Source organism: Molothrus aeneus, chromosome 15 (genome assembly GCF_037042795.1).
Source record: "Molothrus aeneus isolate 106 chromosome 15, BPBGC_Maene_1.0, whole genome shotgun sequence".
Lineage (NCBI taxonomy): Eukaryota > Metazoa > Chordata > Aves > Passeriformes > Icteridae > Molothrus > Molothrus aeneus.
Genome location: NC_089660.1, coordinates 10,726,214 through 10,748,113, shown reverse-complemented (window position 1 = coordinate 10,748,113; position 21,900 = coordinate 10,726,214). Strand labels below are relative to the sequence as shown.

The 21,900-nt window shown below is 44.9% G+C and overlaps 1 protein-coding gene across 1 annotated transcript in view; it reads left to right on the top strand.

Annotated features, from left to right (window-relative positions):
- The first annotated feature begins 13,729 nt into the window (after window positions 1-13,729).
- RAPGEF6 (Rap guanine nucleotide exchange factor 6) overlaps window positions 13,730-21,900 on the top strand; it is a 122,151-nt gene continuing 113,980 nt past the window's right edge. Inside the window, exon 1 of the mRNA XM_066560132.1 lies at window positions 13,730-13,798. Within this exon, the coding sequence (XP_066416229.1) occupies window positions 13,730-13,798 (69 nt within the window). The remainder of the gene's footprint in view (window positions 13,799-21,900) is intronic.

Genomic DNA, 21,900 nt, shown 5'->3' with positions numbered 1-21,900 from the left:
CCTGAGTACCACGGCGTCTCTCATCTCCCACATTATTCCCAGGGGTCTGCAGAAGAGGATATGATTATTTTCTGTGTGGCTTAGAGCAGAGTAACCACAGGACAATTTCTGGATCCAGGGGTGGGAAGCAGCTTGATGTGTTGGCTGCACAAAAGCACAGAGCTCTTAACAGCTCTTTGCTGAGCTGCTGTTGCTTTCTTCTCTCTCAAACATTTATTGTTAAAAAATAGTGGCCTTGTAGTTGGAGGTAAAAGTAAGAGAGAGCCTGGAGATACATGTGACTTTTGAGTCTCTGTGCTGTAAGGAACATTTCTGTTTATGTGCTGCAGCATGCACATTCTGTTCCAGCCATCCCCTCATTTATTTTGTGGTACAGGAGAAGTTACAGGCTTTGCACACCATCCCTGCAGCCTTCTTGTCTTCCCCCTGTACAAGATCATCTTAGCTGTTGCTACAGGCAGATCTAAATACACCAGTGCTTAGGGTTTTTGAAAGTTGCTGGTGCTGGCTGGAGATGCTTCTTTACTGGAAGCAGCGCTTGTCTGTTTTGACTGCCAAAGAACCACAAGTTCAAATCCAATGGGATCTGTCCAGGCTTTGGAGCAGAACCTGATTCCCCAGCAGCAGTGGCTTTGCTTTGAGAGTCCTCTGGCAGAGGAGCTGGAAGGTAAATCATCTGTGCCCAATGGGCCTGGTAGCTCTCCCAAAGGGGTGGTTAATTTTCCTGTTGCTGTGGTCAGTGGGAAGGAACAGACATTACAGGACAAGCAGCTCAGCACTGAGGAACAGGACTGAGAGCTCCTGCCCCGAGTGGCACGGAAAGTCCAATGTGGAGCATCCCATGGGGCTGGGGTCCCCACAGGAACCTGGTGGAAGAGCTGGCATGAGGGGTTATGTGTTGCAGAGGTGCTGTGATTCTCCTTCCACCAAGGGACTGGGCAGCATTTTCTGCCTCAGCAATACCTGCTGGTCTGCAAGGCTGGGCAGTTGTGTGGCCTCTGGAAAGGAACAGCTTCATGTGAGCCATCACCCACATGTCACCCACCTGGGTCTTGCTCAGGCTCTTTGGCAGCTTGTCTCCTCCTAGAAGCAGCATAGTAGCAGGAAGCAGCATGTTACTCCCTGTATTTGTTTATTTTCATTACTAAAAATATTTGTACAGGGGCAGAACTTGATCTCCAAACCTCTGTGTGTTCCAGCTGTTTGTTCCCAGCTAGAACTTAAGACATGTGCTCGGAGGGTGGGGATCAGTGCCTGAGCTCCGAGAACCTGCCGCAGCGGGGCCCAGAGAGCTCTTCACGCCGGTCGCTGGTGGTTACGGTACGAGAAGGTGCAGGAGTAAAGGCAGGTGACAGCAAGTGGCTGGTGCGGCGGTTTGGGATGCCGGTGATAAGGAAAGGCTACCTGCAGCACTCGGGAGTGGTTCGTGCTGAGGCGGCACCTCCCACGTCCGGCATGACCTCAGAGGCCGCGGCGGTGACAGGCGCCCTTCCCCTCAGCGCCCGTCAGCCGAACGCCAGCGCTGGGCGCTGCCCCTGCCCGCTGCTGTTGCTCAAAGCTCCGTGGGTTGAGCAATGCCCGCGCTGGCCGTGGCTGTGTGGGCAGGGCAGGTTGTGCCCCGGATCCCATCGGCACCCAGGGAGTGCCGCGATGCGCTGCGGCCGGAACAACCGGCCCAGGTGGTTCGCGGGGCGAGCCCGGCCACGGGGCTGCTTCCTGCTAGGAGTGACTGCGGCGTAGGACTCGCTTTGTTTCAGGGCCAGGTTTCCCCAGAGCTCCATGCCGGAGCCCTGCAATACAGCCAGGCAGCTGTCTGGGTGCCCAGACAGCAGCGAGGGCGAGCGGCCGTGACTGCGGGGCAGAGCTGCGCTGCCGGGCCGCACGGAGGAGCCATTCCGGCCCGGCCAGCAGCCCTTATTGCAACATCCCAAAGGAAACATTTGGGCCGCAGGCGCGTCCCGGATTTCCAAAGCAGCACAGGCGATAAGCAGATGCCTTTTTCTTGTGACACAGCTGCTCTGCCTATGTCCCAGCTTTGGCCAGGCCCCCGGCTGTGAGAGGAGCGCCCAGTCCGAGTGCTGGTGGGGATTTCTGTGATTTCACCCCTCACTGCACCTTCGTGCTTTCAGTTTGGTGTTGTTTTCCTTAAGGACCTGTAACCCAGCCCCTTTGGTAAGAGTTTTTCTCTAGATAAAGCTTCTCAGAAATGAAATTATAGACCAAGAAAAATCTTAAGGAAGAACGAGCCAGGGGCGGCAGGATGGAGGTATCCTGCTCTGGCTCAGCCTTTTCACTTTAAAAACCCAGAGCTTTGTGTGAGCGGGAGGGAGCCCCTTTCTCTGGCACAGGTCACAGGGGAGCACGGGCTGGGAGAGCCCTGCAGTGCCACAGTGCCAGAGGTCAGGGCCATCCCAGGGCCATGACACTGCCTTTTAGCCCATAAAGACATTGTTTAATTGCTGGTATCTTTTGGTTTGAAGATTTCATCTATTCTGTGCTTTCTGAAATGTTGAGGGAGTGGAATTCTGTCCGACCGTGCCTTTGCCTGCTTCCATTGTTCAGTTTCTAGCACTACCCAGACTGTCTGTTTAATCTGAAACTTGCCTTTCCTTCTTCATTAACGCCTTAAGATGAGCTTTGATTCCACTGGTTGGACAGGCCCTGCTTTTTCCTTATGGAAAAGCACTAAGGGGGAATAGGGGTCCTGCAGATCACGTGTGGCTCTGCTGTGCTGGAGCAATCACAACCAATGCTGCTCTCGTCATCATTTCCTGCATGAGCAGGATGGGCTGAAGTTGCAGCTCTGGGACATATGAATGTGTCACTGGTGGTAGTGCTGGGGCCAGGTGGGAGAGCTGAAGGTGGAGTTTCTCCTAGGTTCTTAATGGAAAACAAACATTTTCCTTAAGTGGCATTGAAAATGAAGGCAGTGTTTCTTACGGAAGTGCACGTAGGTGGGCTGAGGAAGAAGGGTGAGAACATTTCCTTGAGAAATGAGCATCTTACTTCCCAAAGGCTCTTTAATTTAGTTTTCTTGACTAATCAAATTAATTTCTGGAATATTTTCACTAATGTCACCAAAAGAAAAGTGGTTTATAAACAGCCTGGAGCCAGCAGAGAGTGCAGTGGTGAGGGCGCCTGGAGGCAAAGCCCAGGTCTGTGCATGGGTAACCCCAGCAAGTCCCTTGGCCAGTTCCCAGTGCTGACACAGGGCCACTGGAGGGATGTCTCCTGAGCAAAACCCTCATGTGGGGCCTTTGGAGTGGCACTGGCAAGAAGTCCCTATGCTACAAAGGTGTCCATAAACAGTGACTTTAGGGCAGAGGGTACCAGTGCATTTATGTGCTTGATTTTCCTGACGGGGATGCTATTCACTTTGGAGAACTTCAGTGTCTTAGAAAGACTATGTTCAGCATTTCTTCTATAGCTATTTCTAGAATTACTTCAAAATTACAGCCATGAGCAATTATAGTTTTCAATAGCTTATTGAGTGCACTGAATCCTAAGACATTAACTACCACATTTTCAAGGAGTAGATTTATTAATAGCAGCTGTAGCTAGAAATCTTGTCTAATTTTGATCACTACCAAAAGACATGAAAAAATAAGGACTCCTGTTTTCATGTATTAACAATACGACTGATAAAATTTGTGGGAGATATTCTGGGCAAACAAAAAAATTACAGCTGTGTTCCTTGTGCTGCAATAATTAATGATCATGCACTTTATTCTCCAAAGCTGTTTTTCTTGTACAGTTTAACTAAAGGTCTTGATCTTTGTCATTTCACATGACATTGTTCTGAGGCTGTAAAAGCCATCAGCCTGAAGGAGAATTTATTTTTCAAAATACAGCTTAACTCTCCAAACTATTTCTTAAATTATAGGTTAGTGAAAAGCAGGCCCTTCCCACGGAAACAGAGTTTTTTAAGAACTGTAGACTTGATATGATTTAGTATTAAAATCAAGGGCTCTGTCTTGGGCTGGTAAGAATCCCCATTGCTCCTGGCAACTGCAGCTCTTCACAGCTGTGAATTCAGACACACATTTTTCAGGGAAAAATAATCCTTAACCTAAATACAACTTTTCAGATATTTTGAGGTTGACCTTCGCCTCCTTGTCTGTTTTTTTTTCCAGGTTGGCTGGCTGGGAAGATGCTGACCCCACTGGATCACAAGCTCCTACAGCAGCTCATCCTTCCAGTGAAGGAACCACAGGCTCTGCTGGAGCCCATGCAGGGTTTGTCCACTGCAAGTCCTTAGTCTCAGAAATACAGGGTGAATTCCCACTTTTTCAGGATGTGAACAACAGAGGCAGGTTTGGGGGAAATGTCTTCCATCAGAAGTTCTATCCTCTGCCTTCATCACTTACAGTCAAAGCATGAAAGCTCATTAGGTGTGATTTGGCTGTTTCCTGTCCAGGCTGTCAACTAAAGAGGCAGCAGAGCAGCATTGCTGGAGCATGTGGTGGTCTCATTATCTCAGCAAGGGAAACACTCTGCAACAGAACCCTCACCCCCTCCTTGCCCATGGTGTTTAAACTAAATGGTTTTAAATGAAAAGAGGGTCAGTTTAGGTTAGATACAAGTAATAAGTTTTCTGCAGTGAAGGTGGGGAGGCCCTGGCCCAGGATGCCCAGAAAAGCTGTGTCTGCCCCATCCCTGGAAGTGTTCAAGGTGAGGTAGGATGGGGCTTTGAGCAACCTGGTCTAGTGAAAGGTGTCCCTGCCCATAGCTGGGAGCTGGAAGAAGATGACCTCTAAAGGTTCCTTCTAACATAAACCATCCTGTGATTTTGTTATTGCATAAGTTACTGACAGCTTCATCTGCTGGACCACCATCACTGCACCTCCGGGTTTGGGGTGTCCCTGACACCTGTCTCCACTCACAGTCTTGGCACACTCCAGGACATGGCTTTACTGATGATTCCCACCCTGGCCCAAGGTGCTGCAGAGCTCTGCTCTCTCAGTTTCTTACTGCAATACTCTTCTTGCCAATTTTGATTGCAGATTCCTTACCATGTGTGTACACATCCTTCTTTAGACCACAACTGGATAAAGCTCTGGGGTGGTTCCTGCTCAGGTTCTCCTTAACTGCAAACCCACAAACTGTTTCCATTTCTCTTGGTACCTTCTTCAAAAGTGCAGCACTTTTGCAATACCCTCCTAGTGTGAGACCCAATGATGGTTCACAAAGTAGCAACTACTACAGCAATAGTTTATATAAAAGCACTTCTGCAAAGGCAGTTTTGCCTTGGATAAAGATAGCAATGAAATTCAGCTGTTCCAATGCAATGGACTGCCATGGAAAATGTTTGCCACTGGCAAAAGGTCTGGAAAAAAAAGTAAGTCACTTTTTAATCAAAAAAGTAGTGAGTTATCTACTGGTACCATCCACGGCTTTTAGTGTGCTGGTATGGCACTGAGAGTGTTCCTGACACATGGAGGGGAGGTAAGGGCACTTGGAGGGCAGCTCCACTCAGCTTTCTAGAAAAGTCAAAGGTTCCTGGTTATACTTGTGCTGTCACTTCATATGCAGCTATTGAAAATTATATTTCCTTGACAAGATTGTTTTTGGTGTCAGGGTTTTTCTGGAAGTCATTGTGCTTCCTATGGGCCAAGCAGGTCACTGCGGGAATTTCATTGTGTTTCCCTTTTCAGTGGAAATTGCAAATACATTTCCAGGCACAGCTCTGGAAATACCCCAACAGCAGCCTCCATCACCTCTTCAGTGTTTTAGACTGAGCAGTGCTTGGTGTCTCAGCTTTCACCTACATGGAGTGAAATGCCTAAAAATCTTAAGAAATTGCATCTGCCTTAATGTCATCACTGCTATCCTACCTAATAAATATTTTCCTAAAAAACCTCAGTCCCCTCTCTCTGATGAAGACTACTTCCACAGGGGTAAGCAGTGATAGGTAAGTGGTATTTGTGTACTTGGGTGACATCTGTTTTATTGGGCGGAGCACTCAGCTGTGCACTGATAACTTGCACCACCCTCTGATTCATACAATCATCTGACCTTCATCTAACTGCTGCTCTGCTTTTATTTCCTTTTCTCCCTGTCAGTTACAGTAAAGGAAATTCTTCCTGTGCTCCATACACAATGCTTCCTTTCATTCAAGGTTTGGTTGTGCTTTTAGCATTTAAAAAAAGAACCAGTACAGCCATCTACTAAAAAAGCACAGGATGAAGTATCACATCCCTCTACCCTCACACTTACCCCCCTGCAGACGACACACACTCCAGGAGTTGCTGTACTTCGGACACAGCCCGGGTGAAATCCCAGCTGGGAGATGCTGCAGCCTCTCAGGGTGGGATGATGGGGTTTGCTGTGAGGTTTTGCTCCCTGTTTGGTGTATGGACAAGTAGGCAGGTCTTCCAGGAGGAGTCTAACTCTGCTGGCTCTGTCTGGTCCTGTACCTTCAGCTCCTGCTCTGCCCTGGTGAGGCTGTTCCTCTGGGTACACACTTGTGTCCGTCCCTTGCAGCTGAGGAAGGACAGCCATCTCCCTGGCTGTCCCAGCTTTCTGAAGCATGAAGGTAAGGGAGAGTCTGGTGGTCTCTGAGCAGGAGCATCTCAGCTGTCTGATGCAGGAGAGCTTCTGGGTGGTGGGAAGAGGCCATCACAGGCTTGGGACACTGTTAGGACTCAATATCCCTGGCCACAGAATTACTGAATGTTACCAAGGGCAGGGTCTCTAGAAGAAGGGAGGAAAACCACACTGACTGGAAGAAGAGTCATCTGCAGATCTTTCTAAAGTTAAAAATAGTGAGGATTTTCTTGCCAGAAGACAGTTTGTCCTGTTATGCTGCTGTTATCATGTGAGCAGGCTGTATGCTTCTGCATTTGAAGACTAAAACTGAATGCTGAAAACAGGAACTTTCTGGAAATTCCGCATGCCTGAGATGTAATGGTTTCAGTGAGTTTCCTGATATCATCTCATCCATATGGTCGTGCTTGGATGGGGGAACTAAACGTGTCATTAGCTCTGTAGGGTCACTAAAAGTCGAAGAAGAGATCATAAGGAATCATAAGGATGCATGATCCTGCAAAGACAGATGATAAAAGCAACTGCCCCTGACAACAAGTGCTTCAAGGCGAGGTAGCCCAGTTTAAGAGCATGGAGGAACTGAGCTCTTGCTAACTCATATCAGCAAGAGCTGTTTATCCCCTCTTCATCAAAAAAATAACACTGACAGCATCGAAATGTGACTAAAACCAGAGGATGATACAGGGAATTTTGGCCTTCATAGCTTTGCAATGACTTCACCAAGCATTCCTGGCTCCCAGGCCTGGACTGAGTCTACTAAACTGTGCAACATTTCTTTGTAATCAAATTATGGTTTATACACAGGCACAAAAACACAAACACAGAGACCAGTATCTTCCCACAAATGCACCAAATGTCTGCAAACAATGGAAAGCTGATCTGATGCTGGCTGAATCGTTACTGTGGTCTAGGCTACAATAGCAAAGCTCGTGGTTGCGAGGAACCTTAGCACCAGCAGCAAGAGACCGGTAAGAAATGCAAGTCTTCCGCAGCCTTGGTCTCGACTCAAATGCTGTAATGTTTCTCGTAGGATTTCACAAATCAGTAGAGTGTATTTGATTGCATAAAGCAGTGAAATTGCCTGTCAGGCGTTTATTCACAGTTTCTTAATCCAGATGATTTCCAGTTAGAGAAAGTCTAGACCGTTGGCTTGTTCTTTGGCAGAAGAGGAGTTTTTTATTATTTTTTCACATGCTCAGAGGATTACTCAATTTACTTAAAAAAGGGGAAGGACTGAGATCCTATTTACTCTAATTTTTATCATATTTAAACTGGCTGCTCTCTGTAGGCATGCCCCATTCTTTTACCAGCTCAACATTGTCGGTCAAAGTGTTGTCCAGTAACAAATGCCACAGATACACAGAATGGTCACATTGAGTTATGCAAGTGTTTGGCTTTTTGCCTCTGAAAATAGCTACTCAGTAGAAAAATACAAATCCCACTGCATGTTCTCTCTGGGTTATAACAGGTCACAGACACAAAATCCTCACTGTTTGTGAAATCTTCTTGCAGCTTATAGTTGTACAACTTTTTACATCCCTGAAAAATTAATGGGAATATGTTAAATTGGCAACTGATACCAAATTACTGCTGGAGAGTTTCCCATGCCAAGATTGCTCTTTTTCTTACTTAAGTCTTCATCTTTATCTGTGCCCAGCCCATTCTTTTACTCACCCTCCACTTTCTAATGGTTTTTGGCATGATGTTTCCGACTACAAATGAAGAAAATCTTTCAGCTGAAGCTGTAACCTGATTTTAGCTACAAAGAACATGCAAATGAAGCAGTCACCAGACTCCAGATTGCCTGCTGTCAGGGCAGGTTCTCCCCCGCCACCCCCATCTTTAATTTTTTCAGGCTTGAGCATGGACATCTGTATACTGTTTCTGGATACCTCCAATATCTAGACAGGTCCATATGCTCTTTTGGGTTTTGTCAACAACGTGCTGGGACTGGAATCACATATCTGTAGGTTGTGTGTAGTAAAAATAAAGTGGCAGAAAACACACAAAAAAATTGATACAAGAGCCTGTTTCAGAGAGAATTGTTCCATTGTGGAGTGGGTAGCAAGCCACTTGGAGCAAAGCAGCTGGGGTTTAGATGTTATTTTGTAACTATTTTGAATTGGTTTTTTTCAGTTCTTATTCCTTGTTGATAATGTTGTACACTACACCATGCCTGAGGCAGTTTGGACGCTCCGGTGATTTGGCAGGAGCCCTTTTTTTCCTCATCCCACTCACTCACATTCATCAGGGCTTGGTAACTCCATCAGGGTGGTGGCAGGCCTTGGACAGTCCCCTTCAAGTCACTCAGCAGTGGCACGGGAGGGGAATGCCCTCCTCCATACTTGCAGTTTCCCATACAGACACGGAAGGGAAATGAGAAAGATGAGAACATACATGTCAGTGTCACAGGACAGCCAGTGTTCTTTCAACACACACAGCTTTCACTGTCCTCACTGCAAACCTTCAGAGAGTGCATCAATGCCTGCCTTTGTGTTCACAGAAACCTTAGTAAATGAACAGCAAATAAACCAATTCACTGTTTCCTTTTCAGACTGTTCCTGACTTGGGAACAGGACTCCATAAGCACTGGCCAAGGATTACATGACACAAAGGTCAGGGTGACATGTTCCCAACACACTGTGCATCCTCAAGCATCAAATATTTGTTACTTCAGAATTTCCACCTGTCCTCCATGAAGCCTTTCCTGTGGACACCCCATAAACTGCCCTCAGCTGAGAGATGTGTCCTTCAATTGGGACTAAAACTTAGGAAATTGTTACTGCCTCCAGCTGAGCTGTGGCTCAGGCTGCTCTTGGGAGCAGCTGGGGCTTGTCATTCCCTCTCTTTGCATGTTAATAAAATCTTTCAATCTTAAGGCTCCTCCCTGAATTCCCAGTCCATTCCCACCAGCACTCAGCATGTTAAGAGACCATCACAGATGTGTGACAGTGAACATGAAAAGCAAGGAAAATTGCCACTGAAGGTAAAATGTAAGTAAGGAAGGTGTTCCATCCCCACATTTGAAAGGTGTCAGGCTCGCCATTTGGTTCTGTATTGTTGATGGCTGAAAAATGAGTGTTTGACTATCACAAGGAGATCTGCAATTGCTTATGTGTACATGGCTTATACTCTTCAGGAAAAAATCTATATATAGAACGAAAGCCCTTCAGGAAAAATCTGTACTAGATTTTTTTTAGGAGGAAAGCCATGTTAGTCTTGAGTTAAAGAGAAGAAAGATGAGTTTAGTTTTAAAAAACTAAATGTTAAACTAATATTATAATAACACAGCAGAAAGATAATGATCTCACAGTTCTGTTTCTTCTTTTCTACTTTTACCTTTGAACTGAAGCTCTGGAAATATGCACAGTGGGGGAAGTAGCTCCAGTATTCAGATCATTTCATTCTTGCTCTTGACTTTTCAAAAATAATTTGGTATTTCAATTTCAGAAATGGAAATTTTGAGCTGCGAAATGCTGTCACAGCCAAGAGATCAACATTCTTATGTAGCTACTTGAGCAGTGTTGTACCATTTGCAAAAATGTAACTTTCCTGCAAAAGGTGAGCTCTTACAAAATTCCTAATGATCTCTTTGCATCCCCAGTTTTTCAGGAAGTTCATCATCAGAATAAGGATATATGGTACCTCTGTCTGAAGAGGTTCTTTCTATTGGGCCTCCCAGAATATTTTGTTTTCCTCTAGTCAGGCAGAGAATTAATTTGTGTATCCTCCCTGTGGTATGTTAACCATGTACTTAGCTAGTAGTTGTTGCCAAAGATGTGCATGAATGTCCAAAGGGATTTTTTTTCCCAAAGCTAAGAAATTAAAACCAATAGCCTAACAGCCAGATTGGAGAATGAGAGGAAGGAAATTGCCAGGCTGTAACAGAACTCACAGGACACTAAATACATAGAATACATAAAAATAAGAGTTAAAAATACTTCAGTGCATGATGATTATGAATCTCTCCCAGTGGGAGAGGTGAGGAAGCTGAGTTTTACCCTGAGGAATCTGGGATGTGCACACGGTGGTAAAAGGCATTACATTAAAAGGCATCTTTGGGAGTGTCAGCAAAGCAGAACAATTGAGGGAACATACTGGGAGGAGGAGATGTACTCTGTAACTCAGCTGCTCTTCCCAAATTCACAATGCTTGAAGCAGAAACGTTTAATCTCCAGAGACTGCAACTCATCTGTATTAATAGCAAAGCACCTCTGATTCTTACATACAGATACTGTTAGTTTTGAATTAAAAACTTTGCAGTAAGTGATGATGCTTTACTTGTGCAGGGATACAATCCAGATAAAGGGGAAGCAAATTTTCCCCTCTGCATGGACAATAGGTGTCCTGCTTGGCCACTTCCCTTAATCCCAGCCCTATTATTACTCACTTGTGAAAGCCTTTTAATTGTGTTTAACCATGTCAGCTTTACCACGTGGAGACATTGGCTGTAACACCACTAAGCAGTGAGGATCATGACACTGGTTTCCATTGTTCTCCAGATATCTGGGAAAATAAACCCTATGGGTGAAATAGCCCCTGAAATAATTGCAGCTATTAGAGCCATTACCTACCAAAATTCAGGTGCCTTTGGAGTGAGAAATCTTGTTTCATGGGTAAGGTGAGCCAAGCAATTAAATTGGAATGGCAGCTTTGGTTCCCATGGAATACTGCTGGCTCCCTCACTGCTCCTGTGCCTAGGCTGGCGTTCAGGATGCGAATTTCTGTGCTAAAGGAATTTTTAGGCTACTAACTTTATTCCCATGGTAAGTGTCCACTTCTGTGTTAAGTTTGTTGTAGGAATGCTGAACAGCTGGAATAGGTGATAAAATGAGTTCCCTTCTAAAAACCAATAGGGCTTAAATGATTTCAGATCCATGAGAACTGTGACTGCGTAGATCTCACCAAAATCTGGGGTTTTCTTGCTAGTTATTAATTAGTTTTTTTCCCAGCCACCTGCACCTGGAGAGTATTGACTAATTTTTACACAATCTTTAAAAATGAACTGAGCTGGTAAAGCTCTTGATTTGCTATTACATCTGTGATTAAAAAAAAAAAAAAAAAAAAAAAAAAAAGAATCTCCTAACAGAAAATGATTCCCATTTCAGTTATTTTCTTCTTTTCCTCTTAGTTACTCAGGAGGACTTTTTCTCTCTATCTTTTCCATTTGGTTCCTGGCAGGGAATCTCTGAAGATTCCCACACCACTGGAAACAATATTTTATGTACTAAAGTTGAAAGAGGATAATATGTTCTGCCAAATAACTAGTACGAACTTCTGACCTTTGGAAGAATAATAGACCTGATATTTGGAAATCTTACATTTACAACAGAAGTTCAAAGAGAACAAAAAAAAAAGAAAATGAGTTTTGATAGACTTCATGAGACTGAAACCTGTGTCTTTCCTGTCAGTTTTGGGAGCATCTCATATTCTCTTTGTTGTGTATGAGGTGTAATGACTGGGATGTTAAGAGTAGCTTTTCTTTAGATCCTTGCTGTCCATCCCATGGCTGTTGTGCCTCCAGTGATACCAGGCACAGCATCAGAACAGTCTGCACTGGAGGAAACATCGTATTTCCTGAGATTTTTAAGAAAACAGTAGAAACATTATGAAACAACGGGGAAGGGACAATCAAGTCCTTGAGCACAACAAAGGTAATTGTGTCATAAAGGGCAAGTGGTAAAGAGAACGGGAAGGGGTAGCTGGAGAAAGGGCAGGAACAAAAACGCTCTTGGTATTAGGAAAGAAAGATGAAAAAGCAAAAGGGCAAACACAAGTTGTATGCCTGCAAAGCTTTGATCTCATAAATTTACAGAATCGGACTTGTAATAGGAAGGAAAATCTTGCGATGTGTGTTTGGTATGTGCTCCTTCCTGTTGTCCCCGAGCGGTCGTCAGGGCCAGCAGTGCAGGGCTTGGAAGGAGTCTGTAAATCCCCACAGGACCCCCGAGCTGTGGCAGCGCTTTCCTTACTAAAGTATTCCTTATTTGTATTTAATGCCGAGCTGTCTCCGGCGAGGCCGGGCGGGGCAGCGGGACCGAGGCCGGGCTCTGCAATCCTCACTGGGCACGGCGAGGATGGGGCCGGTCCTGCAGAAGCGACCTAAGGCAAAGGCTCGGAGCAGCTCAGGAGCCACGGAGGAGAATGAACATTCCATGAACTGCAGCGTGATGGAAAGGGGGAACGCACGCAAACTCCGCGGGAGCGCTGCCATGACAGCATGCCTGCTGTGATGCCTCACGGGCACTCTGCTCCCAAGTGCTGCAGAAAACGCTTTTTTTCGGCTGTAGTTGCTGAAGAACGCGCCTCATATCGGGTGCACAAGCAGCACAAAGCGACTTTCAACAGAGACTGGCGGCCTCCTGAGGGCTCGGCACGGCCGCACCGCGCATGCGCCCGGCCCCGCCCAACCCTCGCGAGCCTTCGCTCCGCGCCGCCCCGCCGGCCCCGCCCCCTGCGAACGCCGCGGCGCGTGGGGGCGGAGCTCACTACAGCCCCGCCCACTCCCCGGCCGCCCCGCCCCTCGCTCTTCTTGCTGATTCTCTGGGTTAAAGCGCCCGCTCTCGCGCTTTTCTGTACCGGGGGATGCGCGGCGGGTGACCGGGGCGGGGGGTCCGGGCGGGGCCGGCGACTCCCGGCGTGTTCAGGAGAGACGCGGGCTCGTACCCGGCCGCGGGGTTTCTCTCCGGACCCTCTGGCGCCGCGCCGCGGAACAACTCGCCCGTCCGCATTGCTTTGTGCGGGCGCGGAGGGCGGAGCCGCGGGGGCCGAGCGCGCGGGGAGTCCCGCTCGGGCCGGTAACTTCGCGCACGGAGCGCTCGCGCCGCGATGGGGAGCGGCGCCGGCCGCCCCGGGACCGCGCCGGGAGCCGCCGCCACCCGCCCCGAGCGCCGCCGCCGCCGCTGAGCTCCAGGCGCCCCGAGCGCCGCCCGCCTGGTGAGCAGCCAGCCCGGCGGCGGGCACCGCGCCCGGCCCCGCTCCCGCCCCGGCCTCCCCCGGTCCGGGCCCCGGCGCGGGGAACGTTTCGGGGTGCGTCCCCCGCGGGCCCGGAGCGCGGCGGAGCCCGGGCAGGAGCCCCGGCGGGCCGCGGCGCTGTGATCGCGCTGTGATCGCGGCGCGCCCCGCGGCAGCGCCCCGCAGCCGCTCCCCAGGCGCCGCGGGGCGGGGGGCGCCGGGCTGGAGGATGAGCGCCCCGGTGGAGCCCAGGATCAAACAGGCGCTGCGGAAAAAGCCCGCCGAGCGGACTCCGGAGGTAAGGCGGCTCCGGCTCCTTCCCAGCGGGTCCTTTTATTTACTTTCTCACTTTTCCTTTGCGTAAATCCGTGTTCCGACAGCGCGGGATCTGCGGTGCGCGCACAGACCGGGCTGGCGCACAAACTTCTGTCTGGAGCTCGGTTATTTATTTAATTCTCTCCGAAGTTGGCTCTCTCGGGACCAGCAGAGGTTTAAACGCCCAGTAACACGCTGGGTACAGGCACAAGGCGCTTCATGAAGTGCTTCGGGCCGGCTGTAGGAAGAACAACAAGAAGTAGATCAGCGAAAAGTAGAATGATGCATATTTCAGTGATGCAAAACTTATGGGAAAAGTTAGGGAGCTGAAAGGCTTTGCTTACCTGTACAGTGATGCAGATTTAAACAAAACCAAACTAATTATGCTGCCCAGACTTCATAAAGATGTTTCTGCAGTGAGTGGGAGTGTAGAAATGTGTGAGGCTGGTAAGCTACAATAAAACGCATTTTCCAATTAACTGCCTTCTCTGTCCCTTCCCCACAAGCTATTCTGTAATCAGCCATGTATTTTTGGGAATGGTAATGTCATGGAGCATTAACTTAATAACGAAATAGGTTTGATATCATTTGCATTTGTTGAAGGTCTGATTGGAGTTTGTTTGCTTACTTACCCTTTGCCTTCCTTCGTTTCCCTTGCTGAGATTTTTTTTTAATGTGCTCGAGAACTAGTGCTATGAAGTGATACACTCTTTTGAGTTTTTCCCTTGGAGACTGGGAAACATCTGTTCTCCCTTGGTACTTCATGGAGAGCAGAATGTCCTGCCTGGTCTTCCTTATAAGTTAATTATGGAAGGGCTACTTAGAGAGCTGCTCAGAGGCTGCTCCGGGGTTCATCCTAGCAGGACAGAGTCCCTACTTCCCTTTCAAGTCGGCTGAGTGAGTGAAATACAGATGTTCAGTCCCAATGGTTGCTTGCTTTGGGATATCCGGCACATTCTTCCTCGTGTCTCTAAATTAATGATGAGGCAGTCTCAGTGTCCATTCTTTTTTCCTTACTTTTAGCACTCCCCTCTTGCTTCAGAGCTTTCTTTCTCTTCAACTGGAGTCTTCAGTTAGCAAAATTCCTTTGCTAGTGTGGCTTGCAGTGTTGGGCAACTGGGTTCATCACAGAAGTGTCATTCAGGAGTTGGCATTCCGTGCTGGCTCGTCATGGCTTGGACTGTGGGGAACAGGTAATCTGCCTTGGCTCAGAACCCCTGCTCACCGCTGCTCCTGTTTGCTGTACCAGCCTCTGTGGCTGTGTAGGGCTTTTTGTTATTTTTGTTTTGGGCATCCCCAGTTTTTCCCCCAGCAGCCATCATGGGATTCCTTGTGGTTGTCACTTTGTTTTGGCCTTAAAATAATTATTTTGCTTAACCTTGTAGTGTTAAACTGTCAGATATCACAATGACTGACTGCTTGTGGGTTTGTGTGCATTTGTGTAAATTTCCATTGAGAGTGACATGAGTGTTGTGCACAGGTTTGAATTTGCCAAGGTACCTTAATTGTGGGAAAAAAATCTAATGTTTGCTATCTGAGTAATAATACTTCTGAAATGATTTTAAAAATCTAAATTCTCTTGTTAATTTGACCCTGTTTTGTCAGGCTAATTTTAGAGACACTGCACAGTGAGACTACTTGTGATTAAAGTTAAACATGTACTTAAAACTTGGCAGGATTGGGTTGTCGGTTCTTGCTCCCTGTTGCTGAGTAGATAATTACAGTTAAACCACTTTTTTTTTTTCCTTAGGATACTTTTGTTTACATACATTTAGAAAGAGAAGGTTTTCCCTGATTTGATAGCAGGGTGTACCTGGGGGTGCCCAGTCTGGAGCTGTGTTACCTGCTCGGGTACAAAGCATGGAATCCCCTGTCACAGTCACACTCACAGATTTTCCCAACATCTGCTTTGGGATGTGAGGACAGATAGGGTGGTGAGTGAACTGGAGAAAACAATTGCAATGTTGTTTATTCATTTATTTATTTATCTCAACATCCTGACTTGTCCCCTTTCCTCTGTAGGCTGCAAGACTTGGGGCAGGGAAGCTGAAACCTGTTTAGCGCAGCCATTAGGATCAGACCCAAATTTCGGGTGTCCCTGCACAGGATGAACAATCTGGTGACTCCTGCCTTGAAGTATCCAGTTGTGCACAGACTAATGTGTGTGTGGCTTCATTTCTCCCCTCCTACTCTGGTGGGAAGGTATCATCAGTTCCTCCCACAATGAAATCAGCTGCATGGGGCTGCTTGTGCCCTTTGACTGCGTTTCTGTGCAGGAACCCCCTCAAATTCCCCGAGCCACCATTGGTATTTTATGATAAGCCAGAGCTGCTCAACCACAAGTGTTTTAATTGCTTTCAGCCCCTTTCTGCCCCCATCTCTGTTTCTGATCCTGCAGTTTATATGAGCAATTTACCTGGGTATTTATTACAAATTACAGGGTTGGGGCTGTGCTGATCAGTAGCATGGTCTGGTGCTTCATTCCTGTCATCTGCCCAGCCTCTGGAAAAATACAGATAAACACTCCACATGCCACATTTTGCTTGCAAGTAGTACAATTATCCATCTGATTTTGATTGTAGGTTTTTTCCTTGACAAAACGTTTTAATTTCTAAGAATTGCAAAACTAAGCAGGGAGATATTAAAAAATTTCTATAATTTACTTATTTTGAAATTTACCTCACTGTCTTGCTCAAGTAAATGTTTTAGTTCCTGATACTACAAATATTTTTGTTTGGAAAAATCTGTGTTAGGGCAAGTTTTCAGTGTTGTGGTAACATTCCAATGTTTGCTAATTGTTAAAGTGTATAAGTTATGCATATTAGGCATGTACACACTTGATTTTTTTTTAGTTGTTGTTGCTCAGATACTTCATGCATCTTCATGAAGATGAACATGTAATCTTCTATTTATTTTGCCAGGGGGGAATTATTTTGATGAATTTGTAGGGACTGTAGCAAAAATTTAATGATGCATGCATTTTAATGTAATTTTATGTATGTATACATATTTTATGTATTTTTTTAAGTAACACAATGTTGTGTTACTCTGTTTAAAATTTTTTTTGGAACTATTGACAGCTGGCAAATATTTTGCTCCCTTTCCTCTCTTTTGGTGCATCATTGGAGGTGCATATTGTTTATATTTGATGGAAGTGACTTCTCATGTGGACAGAGTTCCAGAATGTTTCCTAGTGGACTGATGCCCGTGTATGTAGCAGGTGCTGCTCTGGGATGTGAGTGAGTCCCATTTACTCAGATGTCTGCCTTGCTGGGTCCCTGATGGCCTGTGCCCCTGTGCTGACACTGGAAATAAATCTGTGTACCTATCTCTCAGGTATGGCCTGAAAGTGCAGAATTTATGGGTAATCTCTCAGACATTAGTTTTGATGATAGGTTATCCTAACAAATCGTCCCTTCTGTCTTTTCAGAGGGAGGAAACTCGGGCAGTAGCTGGATACTTAAAAAAAATCATCATACCTATACTTAAACAATACGATTTCTTACACTTGTTTAATATTTTAATATATGCATTTTCCTCCCAAGGTTATGCAAATGTGATGGTAAATCTGTGAGTGTTTATACATGCAGATCCTCCAGTTTTTGCTTGGGAATATGGGATTCTCTGTGCAGTGTTTCTTGTCACAGGTGGGGATATTAAATTGGTAATTTGGGAATATTTTAATAGGAGAAAATCTTTAGTTCAAAGCAGTAGAATGGAAGGATGAATGCTTATGCCACCATGTGTGTGCTCTCATTAAATATTTAATTTTTTTTGAGGCCCAGAATTCCTTATCAGATCCATACAAAGGCTCTGATGTTGGTCTTTAGGGGAGTTGTTCATGCTGCCACAGATAAGCACTCAGTGGTTGATAGGGCCAAACAGCAAATGATTGTGCTCCTTTTTCTTTGTCTTTCCTTCTCCTCCCCTCCCGTGAGCAGGCTCTCTTCCATTTTTAATGGAACCTCTTCCCAATATAGTATCTTTTTAGTTCTTCATGACTTTGTTCTAGACAGTGTTTACTTTTGTGGCTCAGAAAGCTTTGCTTTTATTTGACTTCAAAGAATTGGAGTTTATTTTTATACTCTGAGCTCTTGTATTTTCCTAACTCCATCTTTTTGCAGTAATTCTTGATTAATGTTAATTCAACTTCATTTGGCAATACTAATTCTTTCTTCTCTTCCTGTTCCCTTTTTATTAATGCAGTGGAAAGAGAAAAAAACCTAATTTGCAGAATTGTGTCATGACAGTGTCTGCTGTTTGGAGCGTGTATGTGATGCTTCTTGATGGCTTAGATGTAGAGAAATAGATCTGTGTGCATGTAAATCATGCACAAATGGTACATTGATAGGCATTATGAAATAGCTGTAATAAATAAAATAAATTATTGTTGACAGCATAACAAAGGCACTCTTGTACTGTAGCACAGCTGAGCCAAACAGGAGAACATCTGCTTCTTGTTTCCAGAAATAACTGGTATTTTGAAGTGGGTTTTTTCATCCTTTTAATAATTTTCTGTAAACTCAGTAGGTGAAACGGGATTAACCATTGTAGAAATCTGTTGTTTCTAGAATCTGAGGTGGGCTTTTAGGAATGTAACTGTGTCAAGGTGTTGGCTTTGGATAGCCATTGAAAGTAATTAGAATTCTAAAGTCACCACAAAAGTGGGGATGCTAGCAGTTATTGTAAAGCCAGAATGAATTTGTGTTAAATGAAGTTGCAGATGCTGGTTTCTATTTATTAAAAACACCTTCCTGTTAGTATGTGGGCCTCTAAAACAGGGCCAAAGGAGTGATGGACACTTGACTTCTGCCATAATTTTCTACTACCTAACCTCTATCTTACATTTTCATTCCCAAATTTTGTGATCTGTTTTTTATAGGTGACACTTTGTAAGACTTTGTCATGCAGTTACCAGTTCTGGAGCTCAAACTGAAGATGAGCAGCAGCCAGCTCTTGTAAAATCCTTGAGATTGGTGTGTGTCTTTGTGCTTTGGTGTCTTTGCCAGAGAACCTCCTGGAACCTCGATCAAAGATGCACTGACCAGTGCTACATGACTTTGATCCCTCACCATGCAGAGACTTAGGCTGGTCTTGGCTGTGCTGGGAAGCGGGAAAAGACCTTTAAAGTGGAAAAATTAGTTATCACTGGTGATAACCAAAGTGATAGAACACGTACTGACATGCCTGCAATTTACTGCTAATGAATTCCTTCTTGGGTCCTTGTGTACCCTGTGCCTTTCTGCACTCATAGGGCAACAATTATCTTTTACAGTTAGAAAAACATAAAACTTGTAATATGAATAATTTATAATTAATTCTGTGGAGGCAACAATTAGAGTTTTACTTATGTTCAGTATGATTGAAAAATCAAGTGCCCAGAAATTGATTAATGGACAAAAATGTTGAGTAACTACAACTCCAGAGAAAGATTTGCATGTATGTCATTGACATCATATTCCATCAGCATCTTGCTAGGAGTAGGAAAGACCTAGACTTGTGATGCTTTCTTAAATATTAGATGAGTATCTTTAAATGAAATGTGTTGTAAATCTTTTTATGGCCACCTACTAAAACCAAAGTTCAGAACAGAGGTACGTGAGGAGTGGCCCAGTGAGTATCATAGTGCTGGCTGACACCTCTTAAGATTCAGTCTTATTCACAAGCAGACTATAGTTTCTGTGTTAATGAAGTTGAAATTCTTATTACTTTTAATGAAATAGTCATGAACCTTCTCTCTTCTTCCTGTGCTTCCCTGCCACACAGCTTTCAGTTGAAGGTGAAACAAAACCACATTTTTTTTCCCAGCTGCTCATTAGATTAATGTATTTAAGCTCATGGTAAATACAGCATTGAAAATCCTGGAGGATTGTCCAACAAGCCTCAAAGCTTTGGGAAAAGAGCGTCTCTTCAGCTGCCAGCTTCATGAGTGAGGAAGTTTTTAGTGCTTAGATTTTCCTCTATTTTGTCTTGTGCTTTAGGTGGGTAGTTGTCTCTTATTTTGTTTCTCGACACAGTGTAGTATCATGAGTCTTCATCTCAATTAGACCTGTGGTTTTCCTGTAATAAAAAAAGCCAAGCATGCAAACTCTTATATTACCTCAGTAAATGCTGCTTGATAATTCATTTTCATAAACTTTGTGTATGTACCTTGTTTTCTGAGGTGATCAAGAGTGATGTTCTTTGGCAGATATATTTTATCTTTCATTTCAAAAGTTCAGATAAATACCCATGGGTGCATGTTGGCAGTAGTTGTTCAGCCTTCCTGAACATCCCTGGGAAACCTCTGCAGGTAAAATGTGGTGTCCCGTTCCCCAAGACTGGGCAGGGGCAAATCTCTTCTCTGAATAATTGGAATTAACCTCAACTAGCATCTTTAATCTGTGACTGATCACAGGATTGATTTGGAATTCACAAAGTCTTACTTAAAAATCAGCGGTGTTTGGTTATTTTGTTTTCATTGCCATGTGGGCACAGTTCTGTGCTTGTGGCATACAGTCGAATTCTTGGCTGGAAGTACTCAACAACCTGGCTTATATCAGAAGCCAAATAATTCAGATTATTACTACTTGGAACCTTAAGTACAACACACTTTCTGAAGCTGAAATCAGCCCTAAATTAGTTTAACATAAAAAATAAAATTCATCTCTTGTTTCAAATTAACCAAAATACAATTTTGGAACATTTACCAGTTTTAACAAATGTTAATCTATGTAAGTATCCAGCTATATGGACTTCAGTATCTGTCTTGGAATGTTTTTTACCTCTTTTTTTAACATTTTTTTGAAGTTTGTTGTTGTGCTTTCATCAGCAAGCCTGAAGGTGTTGCTCATATTAGTCTTTGGATTATTTATGTCTCAGAGATGCAAACAGGAGTGTGCTAAGCCTTGGACAAGGTACCTTGTTCACAGAGGAGGGATCTGGTTTGGCTGTTCTGCAGCTCTTATCTGGCTGGAATACCTGCAAGGAAACTTCACCTGTAGTTCTCAGAAATAAATATTTTTTCCAGCTTTCTTAACAGTAAGGCCTGTTGACTTCAGTCAAGTAGAGATTTGTGGTTCCAATGAAATAAATCAGGTTTCAGGGCACTGCTTTAGCTTTGGCTGCATTTACTGGTTTTACTGAAGTAACTATTGAGAAATAGATTTTTCATAAAGTCCGTCTAACTAAGTTTCCTTGTTTGAAAAAATGCAATATTAAACAAGTAGAGAAAATCAGCACGAATGTTTTGGAATGGGTGAGGTTTTTTTATTTTTAGAGTCTGTGTCCATATTAACCTGTTTTGTGGGTAAGGAGGTTGAGCACTGTTCTGGAAAGGAAAATCTGGGCAGGAGTGAAAGAATTAAAACAAACTGTGATGGAGACAGGGAAACATTCTGATGTTTAAGTTGCCTTGGAGTAGGTGTATATAATTTGTTAATTATTTTTAGAAGATCATTGTGAACCACAGCTGTTTAAAAAAAAAAAGAAGTCAAAACCAAACCCACAAAAAACAAAATGCCAGATAAAGTAAACTTTTAATAAAAACTCTGAGAAGTAAATTAGACTGAACATTCATTGTTTGTCACCTGGTGTAGGTGGAACATGCATACAGTTGTTCCATCTAATAGCTGTGACTTTGTGGTATCTGATCTCCCTGGCAGCTGGGGAACGATCAGGGCTTCTTCATTGGTTCCATGAGTATTTGGTGCTCCCATCATTGCAGTGTAAAGTCATGGGCATTGCTCCTCTAAGTGTCCCTGTAATTGGCTTGGAGCAGTGTTCTGAAATCTGGCTGGAGTGATGTTGGTTTCTGAAATTCCTTCTTTAAATATGGCTCTAGGAAGGGTCCTTGGGACTGTGTTCCTGCTGCTTTCCCTGGCATGGGCAGACCCTGGGGTTTTTGTTTGTAGGGGTCACTCAGAGCTGTGTCTCTGAGCCAAACATTTTGGCACCCTCTGGTAAGAATGTTGGCAGGCTTTAGCCTCTCCTTGTGCTGAAACTGATACCTTGTGTAGTGGAGTCTCTCACCTCTTTGTCACAGAATGGTTTGGACTGGAAGAAGTCTTAAAAACCATCCTTTTCCAGCCCCCTGCCACGGGCTGG